The sequence below is a fragment of the Pteronotus mesoamericanus genome, unplaced genomic scaffold (assembly GCF_021234165.1).
Source record: "Pteronotus mesoamericanus isolate MK-2021 breed Mesoamerican mustached bat unplaced genomic scaffold, CSHL_Meso_final contig_2, whole genome shotgun sequence".
NCBI classification, from domain to species: Eukaryota; Metazoa; Chordata; class Mammalia; order Chiroptera; family Mormoopidae; genus Pteronotus; species Pteronotus mesoamericanus.
Window position 1 is genome coordinate 7,345,042 of NW_026555084.1, and position 21,112 is coordinate 7,366,153.

The following is a 21,112-nucleotide window of genomic DNA, read 5'->3' on the forward strand; positions in this document are numbered from 1 at the left end:
CATCTGTTAAATTCAGCAGAGGGAGAGATTGTTTAATTTAGATGCTGTAAGAAAAACTCTAAAGGAGTGGGATGGGCATAGGATGGTATTTTCCATGAGGAGAGAAATGGGGGGGCGTGGGTTCCATCAGGAAGCGAGGTGGGGCAGCAGTGCGTACTTGCCAGGGGAGCTGTGTGGATGGATTTACTCTGGGCCACCAGTGCCTGTTCTCTTTGGGCAACAGGCAAGTTTATGAGCTTGGGATATAATGATATTTCCATTACTCAGGAGTCAGCCACATGAGCTCTCTTCTCTGTCCAGCTGAATGACTCTAGTTAGCCTGGTCAACAGTAGAGGGAATGGCTATTTGTAAATCAAAGTCCCAAGGATGTCTAAACTGACAAAGTCCCCATGAATCTAAAACTTGCATCCATTTGTTTGCTTGCTCCAAGGGTATTTTTGAAAACAAATGGTAATGTAGAATAAACGTAAAATAGTTACTATCATATCTTTGACAAGATCCATACCGAAGTCAGTGATTTCAAAAATATGTCAAAACTTGAAAAAATGCTGACGTTTACATGAACAATCACATATACTGTCAGCTTTACTTAATCTGTGCTAATAGCAGACAATGAAATTCCCAAGTTCATATAAGATACTCTCTCTTGAAATATAGTCCTGGTCACACAAACACTTGTGTGCACATGCACACAAGGAGCCAAATCAACTGGGTGAGTTTTGATTTCCGTTTTCCCCTCTCTTAGAAGTGAAAATGAAAACTGAAGTGAAAGGAGTTGATAGCGATCAGCTCCTGCCTACTCAAGAGGGTAAATAGTCTGTCTCCCATGCTCTGACAGCTGCCGCTGCAGTATTGCCACGTTAGCAGCTGTTCGCTCCCAGCAGCTGCTTGTAGAGCAGGACATTGCCCCCCTGGTCACAACAGTCCGTCAGACCAAGATGGGCCAGGGCCCCTTCTTCAGGAAACTGGAACAAGAGGGAGGAGAGGGCAGAGCCGCAACCTAACGGTTATCGGTATAAACGCTACGCTTGCTAAGTAGAGCTGAGTGGTCTGTGCCAGCCGAATGGCCTCAGGTTGTTTTCTTACCTTCTCTACACGTTAGTTTCCTAGTCAATAAAGAGGGGATGATGGCAGTACTTACTTCATTTGCCTATTTTGAGAAGTGAGTTAAAGTAAATAGCTTGCAAGAATGTCTGGAATTTAGGGGGCTCTCAGTAAGTGTAAGACATTATGTGTCTCCTGTTTTATTTTTTAATGAACACACATTTATAATGCATTTTTATGTAGCTGGAAATGAAAACAATGGTATTTCTTTGGAATGGTGGTAGGACAGAAAACCTGCGAAAAGAGAAAAGGTAACCATAGCCAGGCAAAGTAAAGACAGAAGGCAAAAGACAGGACTCCACAGAGGATTGTCAATAAATAGGAAGCTGTGCTGAAGAACATGTTCAAGGTTCAGAGTTCTAGGCCCCACCACTCAGACGACAAGTCTCTCCAAGTCGCCCTGTTCTATAGGCTATGTCCCTCGAGAACTTGAGGCTTATTTTGGAGACCGGGGACAAAACCTGTGTTAGGTTCTAAATCACTGTTGTACTGAAGTGGCCACGCGGCACCGTTTTTTATCACCTGGTGTGCTCTGCCTGGCGAAGCTTTAAACACTGTGGAAAACGGTTCTGGCCGCGCTGCCTGGGTATCTGCGTCCAAACGCAGTGCCCTGGGAATGTGCTGTTTGAGTGCCAATTAATGGTTTTTAAAACAAAGGTAAGGAGTTGTCCTAATTTTATTTTCTATTCCAGTTGAAGTCAGATGCTTAGGGAGCTGCGGAGTCTCCAGGGACAGACAGCCTAAGTTCAAGTTGCTGCCTGGCCAGGCCACTGTCCTCATCTAGAAAACGTGGATAATAGGAACGCTTAGCTAAACTATCTGGCATGCAGATTAGATGAAATACAGTCTGTAAAACCTTTAGCATGGTGCCTACCATACTGTAAACATTCAATAATGTTGAATGTCGTAATGGTTATTATTATTAGATACATTGTTAGTTCCCACTTTAAGAAGTACAAAGCTTTTCCTCTCTTAACCAGCTTTGTCATTCTGCCTTGTAATTTTGATAGCTTCTAAATCCTACTGCTCTATCTTAGGCATAATTCTACTATAATGTGGTTTACATGATTAATCTTCTCAGAGTGGTCAGGTGTGATTTCCACTAGCCACTTAGCAAATCAGTTGCAGACCTATGGCAAATTTGACTATAGAATAATTCAAATACTGTCTGGCTCAGGAGTTTTAGGCAATAGGGGGTATCAGTGGCATAGACACCCTGCCCCTTCTTCCTGTCTAATATTTGACCAAAGGCCATGTATGAAAAGTAATTCATGACATTCATAGGGTCAGTGATAACATCAGAAACCCTAGTGTGCGCCTCTAGTCTAAAATGAAAAGAAAAGATGTAATTGGTTCCTTAAATCATAGTTAATCCGAAGCAAAACTCAAAGGCAGGCCAAATATTTTTCAAGAGAGAAGTTTTTAATTGCCTAGAGCTTTATTTGGCCACTGTTCCTTTACAACTCCTATTAGATACTAAGTCTTTGTGAGTCATCATGCTAGGTGCTGGACAGAATAGCCATTTATTATTATTATTACTAGGAATAATATAATTGTGTGCGATGTCTGTAATACTTCATTGATTGGAAGAGAGCTTCATGGCTATACACATCTGAATGCTCCCCATTCCCTGATACTCTTCTATTTGGGGAGAGGAAGAGGGGAAAATAGTTTAATTTGATAGGTGAGTTTGGAAGGAGAAATCAGTCTTGCCTATCTCAGCCTCCTGCTCTTGTCTTTTCCATTTTGGATGCTGGCTGTTCATAAGACTCACAAATTTTTCTGTTTCGCTGTGCTGGAAGCCTCACATGGACAATCTGTGCCGGAGCAGAGGGAGGCCCGCACAGCCCACTGACTGGGTGGGTTCCTCTGGCTGATCCTGATATTCAATCTCTGAAAACCCACTTGTCTGCAGATACAAGCCACCTTCTACAACATCATCATCATTAGTAATAAAGGTGATACTTTTGTATTCCCTGTCCCTTACTCTGTTGTCTTACTTCACAAAAGGTACTTGTCATTCTGCCTTCTAATTTTGATAGCAACTCAGGTTGGAAAAAGGATGGTATTTATTGAGTCCCTAAGACCTTAATTTTTAAAGATAATACAGACTCTTAGACATATCATCAATTCACTAGTAATTCAACACTTCCTCTTAGCCAGCATGTGCTGATACTGTGATGGATGGGAAACAGGTGTGTCTTTAATATGTTTTGGCATCACTTTAGGAAAGTAAGACATTTATATGAGAAAAATAGCTTTACAAAACAGTGCTTTATGTGAGGCCAAAAGTTAAACTATATTTTATGTCAATAAATGTGATTACAATGCAGGAAGGAGAAAGTTAATTTGGTATTATTTTAATTTTAAATTTTTTTTTTTCATCAAGCTTTTGGGTCTTGATTCGGGCCTTTGTGGAAATACAGGATTTAGATGGGTGGAGAATAGAGGAAACTTCCATGAAGGGTACATAAGGAGTTCAGAGGCAAAAATAATTATTATTTCTTGAGTGCTAGCAATAAACACTTTGAGTATGTATCTCATTTAAAATTCCTAATCTTGTAAGAATAGGTAATTACAACAATACACCCATCACAAGCGTAAGTGGTTTTCCCAAGTCATGCTGCTGATACTGGGCAAATTGCATTGGCCAGCCCAGATGCTACAGCCAGTCCTGCTGAGCCCCAAGGTAGCATTTGTCCCACACAAATGATTAAAGTAACCAGTCAGTATGGGCGACAAGTTGGGGACAAATGGTAAAATCATTTATGAATTGTGTGGCATATAGGCAGGGGGGTTTAAATTTGACTTTAAACCTGACTGGGGTCTGTGAAATATTCTTAATCAGAGAAGTGGCATGAGAGAACAGGGTCGTGGGAAGGCCGAGTTCCCTCGTGAGAGACTGACAATAGGTCCCCAGAGGGCAATCAGTGTAGCAACAAACACCGTATCACATGTTGCAATGAGTGGTTTACCCACTGACCACAGTGACAGAATGTGTTGCCAGAGAATAAATCCACTCTTGTGGCTGACATTCAATGGACTTCTTTTTCTTCTAGAGTAATAATGGCTGACATTTGTTGAGTATTTATTATATGACAAGAATTTTTAAGAGTTTTTCATGTGTTAATTCACTTAATACTTATGAGCATCTCAAGAGGTGTTATTACTTTCATCTCACACATGAAGAAACTGAGATAGAAAGATATTAAGTATCTTACCCAAGGAAACACCCTTATAAAAGGAGGAGCTGGGATCATAAACCCCAACCTTCTAGCTCAGAAAACTGTGTTGTTCCCCACCGCTTTGCTGCCTCCCGTGTGCTCTGCTGACCCTACCTTTCATAGTGGGTACATTTAATAACCTGTTTTAAGATCTAAAGTACCTAATTATCATGAGCCAGCATTTCCCAATGTTTGGCTCATTGAATATTCTAAAGAATGTCAACAAATATTGCATGAAGAAAAAGGATTTTGGACAAATACAAAAGGCAAATGCACCAAAATGCAAATGCATCTAAAAGTAATGAAAGGAACTCCTCAAGAATATTAAAACCATAAACAGTGTTTGCATCTAAATAGTGGATTTATAAGTGATTCTCAGTTACTTTTTTATTTGGTTCTGTATTTTGAAATTTTTTTTTATGAGCATGTTCTCTTCAAATAATATCACACATACTGCAATAAAATTTGGGTTTGTTTCTGCTTTCAATTCCTCCTGAAGGATTGAGAAGAAGTTCAAGAGGAGACGTAGTTGCATAGTGGGTACGTTTAATAATCTGTTTTAAGATCTAAAGTATCTAATTATCCTGAGCCAGCATTTCCCAACTTTTGACTCATAAGAGTATTCTACAGAATGACAAGTATTTCCTGAAGAAGAAGGATTTTGGACAATACAAGTGGAAAACACTACCTCACATGAAGACCAGGTTTCCTTACCTCAGGACTGGCCAGAGCGTTTCCCATTCACTGCCAGTTTTACACCTTGGGCAATGCTAGTCTAAGCTGATGTTTTCTGTAACTTTTATTCTGAAGCATCTGAGCTACTATGAAGCCAGAGGTCTTTATGTTAAGAGAATGTCAACAAAATGGCATTTCAAAAATAATATTCAATTAATGTATCTTTGAAATATTAATAATGACGTGTCTTCTTTGTGATTTTTTGCTTATGTAGGAGCTTGGCTGTTATGACTTCAGAAACATACAGGACCTGCAGAGCTCTACTGGCGCCCCGGTTCCCATCAGTGAGAAGAGGGGTTCACATTAACTGCTTGTGTTGGGAAAAGAAAGAAAAGGTACGTATTCATTTCATTCACATTCTTGATAATGATTTCTTGAGTGCCTTTTGCAATGAAGATGAATATTTCCCACCAGTATATTGTAACTATTTCTCTGTCTGATTCTGGTTAAATATTCCTCCATATTTTATACTCTTTTCCACTTTTTAGCCAAAAATAATTCAGAAATTACAATATTTATGGCTATTCTATAATAGTGCTGGCAACCCAGAAACTTAGCATCCTTGAATCAACATGTCAAATGGTAGATAACTCACACTATTTGGTTTACAGAACATAAGCCAAGGCAAAACAATCATCTCAGGGATGGACAAAAGAAGACTGCAGTGATTGATAACCGTAAATAGTCTTGGCCTGGGAAGAACTGGGTATTTCCTATTATATAAATATTATGTATTGTATATCATGCATACAGAGAGACACAAAGCTATAGGCAAGCTGTTTCAAGTTGTTCCTCAAACATTTAGTTTATATTTTTCTTTCAAAAGCAAAGTTAGAAAATACTCCAAGAAAACCAAAAATGCAGTGTCACTTACCATATCGTGGTCCGAAACGGGTCCGAAACTGGTGACGAAGATGTCAGTCTTCACTTCGGTTACACGCTCTGATGAAGCAGGAAATTGGGACAGTGACTGTCTATCAACAGCCCTTATTAGATCGCACCACCACATACTCGCACCCAAATGGAAAATTTATTGGCTTTGATTAGCTATTTCTAAAATTGGTCCACTGTGCAGTCCTGATAATTTACTGCTTACACATGAAATTTCACAGTTAATATTTTTTCAGCGAAGAACAGAGCCTAAATATTCTACTTTGGGAAGCAGGAAGTTTATGAAGAAGTCAGCTATCGCTTAATGACTACTTCAAGAATGGACACACTTTGCTAACTGATACCAAAGCCATTTCACATTGTAATAAAAACGTGTTAGCATAGGGGCATGGTTTAAGTTAGTATTCTCACATGGCTTGCCATACCTGCCAGGCTTGGGCTGCTCTGGGAAGTATATGCTGCACGGTCGCAAGCTCTGTTAACTCTTTATGGACTCAAGGGCATGTTTTATAAATACTGCTTTCTGGTACTAAATCGTAACTGAATTACCCAAATGACTCCCTGGAAAACTCTGACAACCCCTATAAGTGTCTTCAGTTTTGATGATAAAAAGAACATATTATGGCAGAGAAAAGTTCATTTAATCGATTCCATTTCAGGTTCAATGTGATTTTATTTTATTGGTCTCCGAGGCATATATATCAACCAATAAAACATATTTATTATAGTCTGCTGACAGCTCAATGGGGACATTTTCAAGGAATTACATTCACTCACCAAAAAAAAAAAAAAATAGAAAAATCTTTCTTTCATAAAAGGAAACAATTTGTTGAGAGGTGAGAATGAAAAGGATAACTTTGTAATTTTCACTTTCGCTCTGAGAAGTAGTAGCCCAGGACGTTACACTTACCGGGACATGGTGTCTCCGGTGCAGGGCATTGAAATGGTGATCCAGTATTTGCAATAATACAGGCTTTTGGGTGTCAGTTTCATCCCTCAGCAATTCACTTGTAAACAATTCATGCTCAGAATAAATTTTTCTCAAGGAGGTCATGTTATGCAGTACATATAATGTGTACCTCAAAATGGAAAATAATTTGGAAGTGGAGATAGACCCTTCAATAACCAATACAATATTTTTTGGTTTGTTTTGCAAACAATTTTATTGGCTCTAAAATGCTTAAAGAGCCTCTTGACATAAGAATTATCTGGGGTTTACCCTTTAAAGAGTTCAAAATGGAGGATCTAGTTTGAGACAGAAAATACAATTGTTTTATTAAATTAATTTATTAAATAACTTTATTTAATAATTTAAATATTTTATTTTGTTAAATAAAATTGTTTTAATTTATTAAAATAAAAACTCAATTCCAACCTCAGTTTTATCATTCCACAGCAACTGCGTAGCTGTGGAGAGACAAACAGCTGTCAGCAGTTCGTCTCAACTGCCTTAGCCGATTGCCTCTACCTGGGTTTCCATGCCGACCCCTTCCAGAGGTCATGTGTTTCCAAGGTTGCTTTTCAGCCCTCGTAGATTATAAACTCTAAGGCTTAGGGGGAACATCTGGAAAATCTGAGTGACATCTATGGAATTAAATTATGTCAACTCTTAATTTTTATATTTGTAGCAGGGATCCACCATTAAATGCATGCTCATTTGGGAAATTTATGAATCCCCGTCTGCACGTGGGAGCGTGTGGCAGTGGGGAGCAGCTCTCCTGGACTCCTCTATCACCGTTACCTATTTCTTGAGTACAGGGAGGGCAAAATTTCTGCACTTGAAGGTGTTTCCCCAGGGGAGCTAAGCTTTGCAAAAATTGGCCTACCAGATGTTTTAGGAGCAACCAATCTGTTTTATCTAATGTGATGAAGTGCTCTGAAGAAGTGAGATCGCCACGTGCCAAGTGTGTGTGCTGTTTCCCTCTGTCGTTTTTAGATTTCTAGTAGGTTACTATGCTACATAAGCAGCAAATTATAAAGGCTAAAAAGTCTATTTGTAAAGATTACTGTGCCATTCCAACAGAATATAAAACATGGTTAAATTCACATACATTTTTTTCCCCGACGTAAGTGTTACCATGCTACGTAGGGATCAGGCACGAATGGCAAGCATATCACATCAGTATCTGTAACCACATTTTCAAAGTCTGTTTCTGTCTTCTCGTGTGTCTCCTGGCCCGTAAGTGTGTTTACCATATCAGCCCATCATCTTCTGGCGACTCCTCTTGTTCCCACCAGCCGTCTCCTGCTGCGATTTCCCGCAGCTCACCGCTGCGCCACTGCAGGGCCTGCGCCCGACCACGGCCCTCCCTCCCTGAGTCTCCCCAGTGACCTTCTCGCCAGGCACGGTAGTCATACCACGATCCCTAAAGGGTGTGATTTTTGCTGTTTCTCCTCTTACTCCTCCAAACACATTCACAAACCCTAAAACTTAAGGTAGCAAAATTTCCAAGTTCCCATACTGAAGGTTGCCTGTGGGGATTGTAGTGACTATTCAACGACAAAATGAAGGAGGTGGGCAATGGCGTCAAAACAGGAAGAAGCCCGCACAGCACCGTGAAACCTGGGCACCGTCTAGAGCCAGGCGCGTGGGAAGCAGGAGAGCGTAACAGCCGCTTTCTGTACTTTCCACTCTAATGTGTTTCCCTTGCCTCACACTCAGGATTCTTTGATTTGTCGTCAGCTGTTAGTGAGTGTGCAGTGGAACCAAAGGTTTCCAGTGCTGGAAAACTCTGCTCATTATGTAAGCCTCTGGAAGATTAGTCATAAATGTTAGCATGCAAATGTCTCTAGGAAATCATATTTAAGTAAATGTGGTCAACTTTTTTTACCCGAGTGTTTTCCCAAACTGCTTTGGTAATACTACCCTAACAAGTTACAAAAGCTTTAGGGTAAGCATGAAGTCAGTATAATATATTATGTTGTTTATTAAAAAGTAAAAATAAAATTGAAAAATACATATATGTAGTATAATTTTGGAAAATTCAGAAAAGTATGAAAACATTAACATTCCATGGAATACCACCATTCACATAAATCCAGTTAATATCTTGATGTATCCCATTATTTTTTTCTATTCACATACATCCTTGATGATAGATTATCCTCAAACGACATTCTCAGTCAGTAAGTTCAGTGTCAATGACCAAAACAGTGTCCTTCACTGCAGATTACCAGGAATTCCCTGAGTGGATGTGAAACAGAGTTTTAAGATAGCCAGATGATTGTTGCGAATGAACTTGAGCCAGATTGTAAACAGTGGTTAACTCGCTCTTTGGCAAAGGAAGAGTGGTCTGAAACCAAGACCTCTTCAGGTCCAGGATCAGGCTCCAGTGGAAGATATGCTCATATGTGTGTTCTTTGAGATCCAGGAGAATGGTCAAAGAACAGCCTTTTCCCCAATCCTGGGAAAATTCAGTCATCTCTCTTTCATCCCGTTCAGATGGAAATCCCCATGCCATGGGAGGTAGGATTATATTTATGTAAACTATTTATTACTTAAGGAAACTAGAACATTAGAATCCAAAACATCTGCTCTAATGCCAGACTATATTGACTTAGTGCTAGACTCTAAAGTGTTACTAGAAATACCTAGAAAGTACTCATATCCTTTCTGTGTGTCGCTTGAGGAAAAGACACGATATTTTTATGCTTCAGAATACTCTGTTTAAGTGCATACAGCACGAGTCAGGAACTTCTAATGAAGGTCAGCCAGAATGATTATACACCTCACCAAAGTTACACTTGATGAACCCCTTAGAAAAAACTCTCTGAAAATGAAAATCATTTAAAATAATTTGGTTGGAAGACATGTTGAACAGATTAATCAGTAAATATTTTTCAATCAAATACTTTCTTCACAATAATCTTTTTCTGTCCAATGTAAAAAAAGAAATCAACAGATTCTTTAAATACATAAACACGTTCAAGTTTTCAAGGGATAAATTGGGATAGAGTTACGTAAAATGGGATTATGATGATGATGAATGTTCTTTCAGTGATTGGGTAATATCTTCAAATAGTTCATCAGTGTAAATGAAGTTTTGGATGACAAATAAACGAATTAAAATCAGTCTTTGAACAAGCACACCCTTCAAAGATATGTTTTATAAACCTATGTATAACACACACACGCATACACATATATGCACCCTCTATTAATGTACTCTATAACTGCTAGATAGCAGTAGATCTCTTCTTACTGGGGATTTCTTAACAATGTTGATAACCTGCTGATAAGTACTGAAATAACAGATGTTTTGCAGTGATAATTCAAAAAGATGATTAGTGCTTGAGGCAAAAATGAGAAAAGCAGTGGAGTATAGTAAGCAGTAAGCACATGGGACCAAGAGTCAAAAACCTCAGATTTTAACTGTGATTTTCTTGGAGAACAGGCTGCACGGTTTTAGGTCGAATCCTTTAATCTCTCTGAGCCTGTTTTCTCACTTTTTAGGGAAGAAACAGTGCTTGCACAGTTGACTACATTGTGTTGGAGTGAGAGTTAAATAAGACTGTGATGCCAAGAGCCCTCACTTTGAGGTGCATTTGTTGGGCAGAGGTACTGCCGTTCTGGGCTGCAGTGACGCACTGGTGGGCAACAGTACAGCTGTTCTTGTTCTTCTGGGCACATCGTAGTTTTGGGGAAAATACATTTTAGAGAGATTAAAAACATAGATCCGGTACACAGAGACATATTAGATATATTGTTAGGTACAAACACGTGCAAATTATACTACTATATTTTAGATTATTGAGAATTCTCTGAAAGAATGTCTTTTGAAGAGATGACTTCTTACTGATACCTGAAAGATGAGAAACTTCAGGGATCAGCAGATCCAGGGAAGAATGTTTTAAGCAGAGGAAAGAACAAGATTCAGGGTAAGTGTGTTGTGTTTAAGAAACAGAATGTTTAATGTGTCTGGAGCCTGTTGTTGCTGATGACCATAGTATATGATGATACTCTAGCGGTAAGGAGAGCCACAGCTAAAAATCTCTGTGCATTTCACTAAGCAGTTGACCTTTCTTCTAATGCAAAAAGGAGCCTTTGGGTAATGAAGTGAAATTATGTCACTTGCAGTTTAAGAAGATAGCTAATGCTGTGTGAGTAATGAATTGTAAGAGTGTTTAAAAATGGGGGTTATGGAGAGAGAATTAGCAGTGAAGAGTTATAGGTGGTGGTTTATTAGAAATGCCTATCACAACAGCTTACTTAATATGTCACTGGCCATATTTTCACTGGAAATGCTGTCTACTGAGGAACTCAGAGTAATACTCACTATGCCTAGTTCCATGGACCTGTAACTTACGAAGGAGTCGTACTGCCTCCTTTAAGCTACTTAGTAGTCTGTTACTTCACAGAGGCTTTCACTAGATGGAGACTAAATGGACTAACATTAGTCATCATAATAGAGTATATCTTTAAATTTCATTTTAAATGCTCCTGTTTAGAATTTTAAATATCTTGGGCTCCCTACATAAATATCAATATATACTCCTGGACTGGAACAATGTTTCACCTCCCTGACAATCTTTCTCTGAGAACATTTTTACTCCCTCCATTGTTTCCATCCCTTAATTCTTCAGAATAGTTGGCAACCTTCACTAGTTGATAGGTAGTGCTACATGATTTTGTATGTGTTTAACTACTAAAGATGCAGAGAAGGAGAGGCTCACATGTAGAGCTATTTAATTTTGTACGTGTTTAGGCACTAAAGATGCAGACAGGATAGAGACTCACACTTCATGGTGTCTAAATAGTTCCTGATCCTTCATTGTTTTTGCATTTCAGGAACTCAGATGATACAAGCAACTCCCAGGGAAAAAAAGTAAATTTTATTGTGGCAGACATTTACCTCAATTCCACTGAGAAACTTCCTCCTTCTCTCCTTACATTATGGGCAGTTTCTCTTGAAAGAGGGCTAACCTTTAGAGAAGAGTGTGAGTGCTTTTAGAGAAGAGTGTAAGTGCTGTGTTGGAGGAATGCGTTTCTTTTAGTCTATGGAAGTCTTGATCAATACGTATAACCCCCGGTTGCCTCGAGGTAAGATACTTCTTGTTCCCATTTTAGTTATTTGAGAATAATAATATAACAATCTTGGAGGCAGGTGACTTCCTCTTAGGACTTTGTCCTCTCACGTTTTCCAAAGTGGCAGCATCTATGACTAATAATAATGTGATTCTCACCTCAAAAACACTCCAACATTATTTTTCAAATGAAGAATTCAGATTTTACCTGAAAAAGGAATCATCTACAGAAAATTTTTTAAAAAAATATTCCACATTGTTTCTAGAAAGAAGGTGGGAAATGGAAGCTGTATGAAAGGTCAAAAGTAGCTGCTCAGAAAAAATCAACTGCAACCATGTACTAATCGATCATTTGGCCTTTATAAGTGAGCATAGTCTCAGTGGCTACATTTTGTCTTAGGAAATTCTTGGCACTAAACTAGTAGATGATTTATAAACACTAGGAAAAGATGAGATGAGAAAGTTTATACAAATGCTAGAACATTCCTTTGGGTATTTGGTTGGATTCATGAGACAAGCTGACTTCCTGCGCTGACTGGCGATGTCAGCCAGTAAAGGTTAAGAGGTGCTCTCTGTTCATTTTCACAGTTCCTCTTGGGTTTTTGGTAACTGCTTTTTCGCTGAAATTCAACTGAATTATAGAATGTCTAGATATACTATTTCTGTGGAAATAGATTGCATTATGCCAAAGTCTGAGCATCTGCTACACACCTTGCATTAAAAGTGCCTGATAAAACTATGGCAAATTCAAAAAGAAGGGTTCCAGAGTAGAATTTCAAAAGATAACACTAAATGCCATTATCTGGGAAAATAAATACAACAACATCAAAATATTGGATAAATCTAACTTTTAAAATTTTATTTTAGATTATCAGTGCTTTAGAATCCTTTTATCAAAAACTATTGCAGTATGATAGGAGTATCTTGTCCTCTAAAGTTTTGAAATTCTAGCTTTTTAATATAAATATGAAATATGTGTTTTAACTTTAGTTGGATATGAATAAAATGGGTCCCTCTAATCTCTACATCACACAGGATAAGAAAATAATAGAAGATCACAATGATCAGATATCTTATATTCTGAGATAGAACAAAGTGAACTTTTTAAAAAAGTATTAAACTATACTGCTTTCTCTATCCCTTAGTAATCTAAACTTTACAAAGTTGCATACAATTGCACAAGAATTCATCCAATTTTTTCCCAGAATGCTTAGTGGTCCACCTTCACATATTTTGACATAAAGACACATAAGCCAAGATCCTAAGCTAATTTCCCAGGGACCCAGCGCCACCTGGCCAGCTGCATGCATCTTCTACTTGGCCATCTTACTTACTTGGAGGTGTTTAAATCATAAAGCTGAGATCTCACGTAATAACTGAGCTAGAGGAAGTCTGAAAGATCTTATAAAGGCATAAAAAATCCAAAATTAGGAAAATAAGGAGAAGGTCTGCTTTGAGGCAGAGGCTGTTTGTCACATAACATGTCAGTGCTAAAATACCTTGAGAGAAAACTCCAGTTACACTCTGGTTTCAAATATTTATCTGACTGATACCTCCAATTAAGTAAAACCTAAAACAAAACAAAACAAAACTCAAAACCTGTAACACTTATAGGAAAAAGAAGAACCTATTAACTATCTGTTAAGTAAGGATAAATACAGTCCATTCTTCTGTGTAATACTACTTAATTTTGAATAATACCTATAGTCCTACCTGTTTACCTATATCTACTTCCCTCTTCCATCTGGGCTTGTCTGCTTCTCTCACACATGATAGCACACATTCATCTCTTGTTTTTGCCTTCTTTATCTATATGGTTTTATAAAAACTTTTGAGAGGTATCCATCATCCTATACATTATTTATTGAGATTATACTTAAGGCAGAATTTTGAAATTATAATAGTATTTTTGGGAAAACCATTAGCAAAGAGGGAGAAGGTGAAAATTCTATAATTTCTTTAAAATGTGACTCAACCAAGATCTCATTTCTTTGACACTCTCCTGATTGAGTTCCATTTTAAAATGGTTTTTGCTCTAATCAGTTTTCCAGGGAGAGAAAGAAAATTGTTTATAGAGAAAAAGGTCTTTTGTAAACTAGATGTGTGAGAATGAACCTCCGGATAGGAGAAAGGTGACCCCTTAGCCTGGTGGCATGTCCTAGACACTAAACTATATGTCATTAACCTGGCTTACACTGGAATTTGGTCACATCAGCCGTAAAGTGTAGCCTGGTATATATGGAGGGAAAAAAGGGAAGGCAGATAGGCCAATGGGAGAGCATTACCTTCATTAAAAGCCCAAAACCTTCCTTTAGAGTTACATTTTGGACCTGTGTTTATGTGTGGTCTTTGCCCCGCCCCCGCCCCCTCCACAGTGCAAGGGAGGCCACTGTGGTGGCAACTGAAGAGCAGCCCAGTGGGGCAGCTCAGGGGGAGCATTATTGAATGTTTTAGACAGTTGGAGGAAATTCAGGTTTCTTTAGATTACTGTAATCAGTCAATAGGGAGAAACTTGGGAAAATGAATCACAGATGCATGTTTACTTTGGTCCTGACTTGAAATGAAAGAGGGCTCCTGAGCCATCACGGAGCGCCTTCCTGCGCAGACCCTCCTCCCGGACCACTTCCTCGACCACTTCCTCGCGTTGCCCTCCTTCACCTTCCCTGCCCCCAACCCCTCTCGGGTCTCTCCCCTTTTCTCAGTTCCCGCTTTTGCTCTCCCTTCTTCTCTAACCTTCCCTTCCTTGCTTTGCCAATCTTTCTGGCTTTTACCTCGCCCGTTCCCCAACCATTGTATTCTTCTCTATTGACCATGCTTTAGGCAAGTGCCTTTCAAAACCACTCCTCAGCCCCTTGTGGCAAGAAAGGAGCACATCTCCCCCGCCCTTCCCCTCCAAGAAAGCGGTTTTAAATGAGAACCAATTCCACAATTACTGACAGTTTCTATTTGCATTTTCTGGCTACTAATTATTTCAATCCAGTTCATTTAAAGGTTTCTTGACTGACTTTGTAGTTAAAATATGAACAAGGCTAACTTATTTTTCTCTTTGCATTTCTGAATAGAATGTGTTAAATGATGAGAATTCCACACATTCTATTCTTCTTTATCTCTTCTATCTCAAAGGAAACATCCCTTGCAGGATGTTTCTTTTATATGTTATACTTTTATTTCCATTTCCTCAGCATTGTTCTTGGCTGTGAAAAGGTAGCCTTTTTAAATAGTGTTATAATATCTGCAAATTGATTTCTATCATCTGGATACGCCAAGTTACATATTTCATTTCTTAGTTATTGGACTCAGGGTGTATGTCTCCAAAGAGTAATGCCAAAGCTTCTGATGCAGTGTGTATTTCTAAAAAACGGGTCATGATGAATTTGCACGTACAAGACTTTCTTACATTAACCTCAAGTCCCAGCTTATCACATTTTTATATTTTCTGAGGGCATTCGGGACAAAATATCCCTGCCTTCTGCACAGTGTTGTTATTTTTATAAAATCAGACTTTTGCCATAATGAATATAGTGGGCCCCTTTCTCTTGCAAGAGTAGATTATCCCAGCTGTGATCAAAAATCCACTGAGGAAACTTTTACACCCTTATAAGCTAATGACAGTCTTTCAAGTATTTTCTCTACAGAGTCTTTCATCTGAAAGCAAATGGATAATTAAAAAAAAAAGTCCATTTTTGAAATAGTGATCTACTGGAATACATGTCATACTTAACTAACCAGAAATGTATGATAAAGAAATGAAATTAAATAATCCTACAGAGAAATATATATTAAATCATTTCAGTTTATAGCATCCAGAAATAATGGTGTTAACTTTTTTCTCTAATTCTTTAACTGATTATGTTTTTTAAAAATCTACAACCTATATTTAATATTTTAAACGGTGGTTTTCAGTGGACAGACATTCTCAAAATGTACTTAAAAACTTTAATGACTCTGGAGATATATGTAAGAAGCATATACCATTACATTCCTTAAGGCTAAAATAAGCACTCCAAAAAATTACAGAATTTAAGTTAGTCATTATTGAAGTTGTTTTCCAAAATCTCATATCCATCAGATTGAACTGTAATACAATACAGGATGATACATAAAATAGGAAAATATTTGAGCTACTTTTTAACTTTTTAATGTTTATTATATCCTTAAAAATCACTGTATGTCGGAATCATAAATATCAGAAAAACATCTTTAGCAAAGATTAGAGGAAATTCATTCTTTTCAATATTCCCGAGTCCTTGAATTCCTATTACTATAGCATATTTTATCCATTTCAGTTAAAGAGAATATACCTTGTAAGTATATGTGGTGAACTACCTATTTCTCTTCTTTAAATACTTACTTATTTTTTGTTATTTTGGGGGGGTTAACAGATAATCGAAGTAAATTCTCCCAAAGCAGTAACATTGCATTATGAAATATAGTTATCTGCGCTAATAGAAGGGATGTGAGTATGTGCGTGTACGTAAAATCCTTCAAGAAGCTAAAAACGTTGCACAGTTAGAAAGAATACTCATATTCACATGTAAAAGTATTAAATGGGATTTCTTAAACTAGAATAAAGATAGAGTTTTCTAGGTGTGTTATGAAATTCTGCTGATTTTTTAAGGACAGTATCACGAGCAGGAAGGAGAATAAGAGGTCAGGTGACTGCCCACCAGCACATCAGCAAGTTCTGCTTTCTCAGAGTTGGACTGCTGTCCTTTTCTTTTTTTTCTTTTTTCTTTTGACATTCCTCCACTATCTGCAGTCTTTCTAATTAATTTCAGATTTTGTGAAACAGGAACTGTCTTCCTGGAACCAGTTCAGACGCTTACATACACACAGATATTATATTCATACATCACATACACCATTATGCACACCATTTTATGACCCATACATTTTTGTTCCTTAAGATTTTTTTCTAAGAATGTAGTAAAGGAACACTAGGTGGAATATAAACCCCAAAGAATTTGGATAACATCTCCTAGAATGAATGTTTGAAATCGGTAAGAAAAGACACCTGGTAAGACCTTAGATGAACATTTGACTTGCGTCTGTGACAGAGCAGTTTCCCTTCAACCTCTGAAACACCATTGGCATTCGGCAGCCTCAAAACTAACCCGTGATCCACATCCAGCTGATTTCACTCCCCAAAGTATTAAAAACAATTAACTCTAAGTCCATGCTCCCATTCAGTTTTAAAATCAAATCTGAATTCTTATTGTTTGCATATCTTTGCTATCTAAGTGGAGAAGAGATGGATGTCTTAATAATGCCATTTAATTTTAATTTAAATATTGTTATGAGATAGTTTCTACAAAGTCTTCAGAGAATGTGCAGCATCAGTTACAGTTGGGAATCCTGGATTCTAACCTTGGTTTCCTGTGTGACTTTGAATGTTGATTTATTTCCTTGCATCACTTGTTTTACTCAGATCAATATTTTGTTTTGGCTTCATTAGTCTTTGTTTAACTAAATAAGATAGTCTGATCATCTCATTCAAGGGTTATTCAAGTGTAATGTCTAGTACTATTTACTTTTATTGTTATAAATATTGTATTATTAAGTGCTGTTCTCTTCCTAAGCAAAAATTTATTAGTATAAGCAATTAATTATAATGGGCTGTAATTAAAATTTATTAGTATAACCAGTTAACATACCAATACAAAGAAAAATACAGTTTTACTTCAGCAAATGAGTTTGTTTGAATGCATGCTTTATAAAAAAACACTACCATCTATCTTGTTCACCTTTTCTCTCGGAGGTGGTGGGAAGCTAATGTAAAATAGTGGCTCAATAAATAGTATTCCAAGACAAAAGTTTAGAGCAATATATTTAGAGATGCTCTGCTTAAATTCAGTATGCCGCATTGTAGATGGACTCTTTAGGCTAGAAGAAAGATTATTATCTCCATTTTCCCCTGTCAGGTAGAAGTAACATATCTTTTAAGTTATAATTTTGTATCTGCTTTTTGCTGCATAATGGTATGTACATGGAATTAACATGTAAATTCAATTAATATTGACCAACTTATTAAAAATAGGATTAGTCATATAACTACATGCTCCATTTTTATTACTTTACTATTTAGACGGAAAGCCAAGCCTTAAAGTAAGGGCTTAATATTGTTCTCTAAAATAAAACCAGTAATGTGACCCACCTCCCAATCCTGGTCTCAGGCGGTTGTCATAACCGTCTAGGAGCCGATCCAAAATCCTGGTGAAGACAGTGGTATTGTCTTTAAGTTCATCTTGTAATGAGGGTTGTCCATAACTGCAAAAAGCATAAAGGGAGGTGATATTTAAATTATAAATTTCTACTAAAACCTTTCCCCAAATAAAGCTTTCCCCAGATTCTTCTACCGTCCTTCTATTGAATCTTAATTTTGAAAATCCCTTCTGGTAAAGTAAAAAAAAAGTCATATCTTAATTCCTACTATTTTTCTCATACTTGTTCTCATGGGTGATAAGTTCTTTATTATAATATTTCCAACTATGGAAGGAAAATTACCAGGAAATGAGTTCTGTCTCTTTACATTTGTAATTCTCAGCATGCACACAGAGCTCTGATGCATTTTTTCTGGGCAAGTGGAAATGTTAATGCACGCTGGAAAAAAAAAATCTGGAAGACTTTGTCCCAAATAAAAAAATATATATTGATAAGCTACCAAAATAATTAATAGTCTTATTTAATTTAAGATAAAGCATAAGCCTAAGATTTTACCTCCTAACATCCCTTTTTTACCTACTTCATATTCTTGTGTGTGTGTGTGTGTGTGTGTGTGTTTTGCTTTTTTGATGTTCTTTCAAGATATTAAGATGAGAAAAATAGATAAAACTTGTTTCTTAGTATAATTTTATTTTTTACATGAGTGTGGCATTTCCATTCCCCTTAAGATATATGAACCTATTTTGAAAATTTTATAATTTGTTTATTCAAACCTCTAATTAATTAAATTTTTGTCATTTCTTTTCCTGGAAGTAAACAGTCCCTTGAGAAAATACATGGCCCAATATTCTTAATTTATGGTTTACTAAACTGTAGTGCAGCATTAGTGTTTAAGAAAACACAGCTATTTGTGAGCAGAGCTTGAACTACAACCCAATTTTCTTCAAATTTTAGTCTAAAACTTTATTTCTGTGCTTGTATTTAGGAGTAATTATTTCTACTTAAATATTTATAATTGAAGATGTAGTTACTATTCTTTTCCATTACTAATCTTTGAGTTTCAACGGCATAATGACTGCAGTTCAAATACTGTGTATTTCTTACATCGATCACATCATTATCTGTGCTCCTTGGATCATATTTTATGTAATGATTAGGATGACACTTCCAAAATCCTATGAGAGAAGAGACTTCTATTTTAGGATGGATCACACTCACTGTTATATTTCAGTGATAGCTCTGACCTTGAGTAAAAGAATGTGAAATAGAGTATAAACTAAGAAACTGCCACAAAAATATCACTTTCATACTTTCCATTTAATGTGCTTTAACTCCACTCTTGTCTGTTTATATTACTGATCAATCTAAGAAAAATTGTAACATGAATCCAGGATTCACTGAATTTATAGGGGTAAGATATATAGCCAAAATATCATTTTAAAAACAAACACTATTATTTAGGTAATTAATTTTATAGCAGCACAATGTAATGACCTTTTTTTCTGGTAAATTTTAATTTAATAAAGTTATTATAACTAGAAGCTATTAATGATATTAAGTATATGAAATGTACTTCTATTAAACAATTTTTCATTCTCCTAAATTCAACATCAGTAATCATGCAGATTGAGGATTTACTCTCCTTGGACACAATTAGGCATCTTACTAGTTTTTGAAATCAGATTTCCAATGAGATCTGTGTCTTCCAGAATTTCTCATTAGTAGATGACAGCAGTAAAGCAAAAATAGTTTTCTGAGTGCAATTATTTACAAGAACTCTGTCATAAAACCAACTGCCATGCATGCATCTTTCAAGGGTGTTGGAAGGTCATCTTGATGAAGACAGAAGAGAAATGTTAGCACACCTTAGGTTGTGAGCAGGGCCAGGTCAGGTAGTTTACGGAAGAAAGCAAGACATTGAGAAGGGGGGAGAGATGGGATGGGCGACATGACAGAGCCAGACCAGGGGGTTAGCGTGATTCTTGGAGTGTGCAGTTCTCTTTACTTTCATCTATATTCTCTTTGTTTTTACAGCTTATTCAAATTCAGGAAATGCTCCCCCCCTCCCCAGCTTTATCCTATAAACGTTGTTTTCATCATTTTTTTTGCATTGGAATACAAATGCCAAAAGACATATATCCCCCCACTCCCAGAAAACCAGTTCTGCTACCCTAGTTGGAATGGCAATTCTTTTTTAAAATGTAATTTTATAATCAGGTATTCTTTATCTTTACTTCTGATTTACTATGTCCAATTGTAATTGTCGGAGAATAGCCTTAGGATAAAAATTATTTATTTGCTATTAAACACTCATGCCAATGTAATGTTTCTTAAACTAAATACATAATTTGAAGAGAAATGTCAGTTACAGTACCTGATTTTTATTCCATGTGAACCACTATATAATAAAACACTGTGCACTAACTCCATCTACAGGTCATTACAGTAGTAACACTTCATATAATTTTTCAAAAGCAGTGAAGAACATTTAACTGCTCAGATTAAGAGTATAAGGCAATAAAACATTTCCTATTCATCTGGCAGTCATTATTTACCACTCACAGGAGGAAAAAAATAGAAAGAACTTCTTCATTTTAAAAATCCTCCTAAACTCATAGTTCCCTCTTCTATCTCTCTACCTTACTCATTAGGCTTCACTTTCCATTACATTTTGAAGAACCTTAGATTTTTATAATATGTCCAAGACTCTCTTATGGGCCACAGGAGTAGAGTACACAAGAAATACAAAATCAGATAAAGAAGAATATGAAATAGTTGGTCATTTATATCATTGCTACTATAATATCTTATATGCTTGATTGAGTCATTAGCAAATACTTTAATATAGTCAAACATATTATTAACTATTTCTCATAACTTGTCTCCATAGCAGTTATGCTTAAATTAAGATATTCAACTTTACCTAATATTCTTAAATATATTTTTCTTATATTTTACCTCTACTGGCTAT

The 21,112-nt window shown here is 36.8% G+C and overlaps 1 protein-coding gene across 2 annotated transcripts in view; it reads right to left on the bottom strand.

The window, feature by feature from the left end:
• The window catches only part of GABRA1 (gamma-aminobutyric acid type A receptor subunit alpha1), a 51,999-nt gene that overhangs the window by 27,293 nt on the left and 3,594 nt on the right, over positions 1 to 21,112 (bottom strand). For both annotated transcript variants that reach the window (XM_054568088.1, XM_054568089.1), the window contains 2 exons: positions 18,134 to 18,246; positions 5,939 to 6,006 (listed from right to left, as the gene is read on the bottom strand). In XM_054568088.1, the coding sequence (XP_054424063.1) occupies positions 5,939 to 6,006; positions 18,134 to 18,246 (181 nt within the window). The remainder of the gene's footprint in view (positions 1 to 5,938; positions 6,007 to 18,133; positions 18,247 to 21,112) is intronic.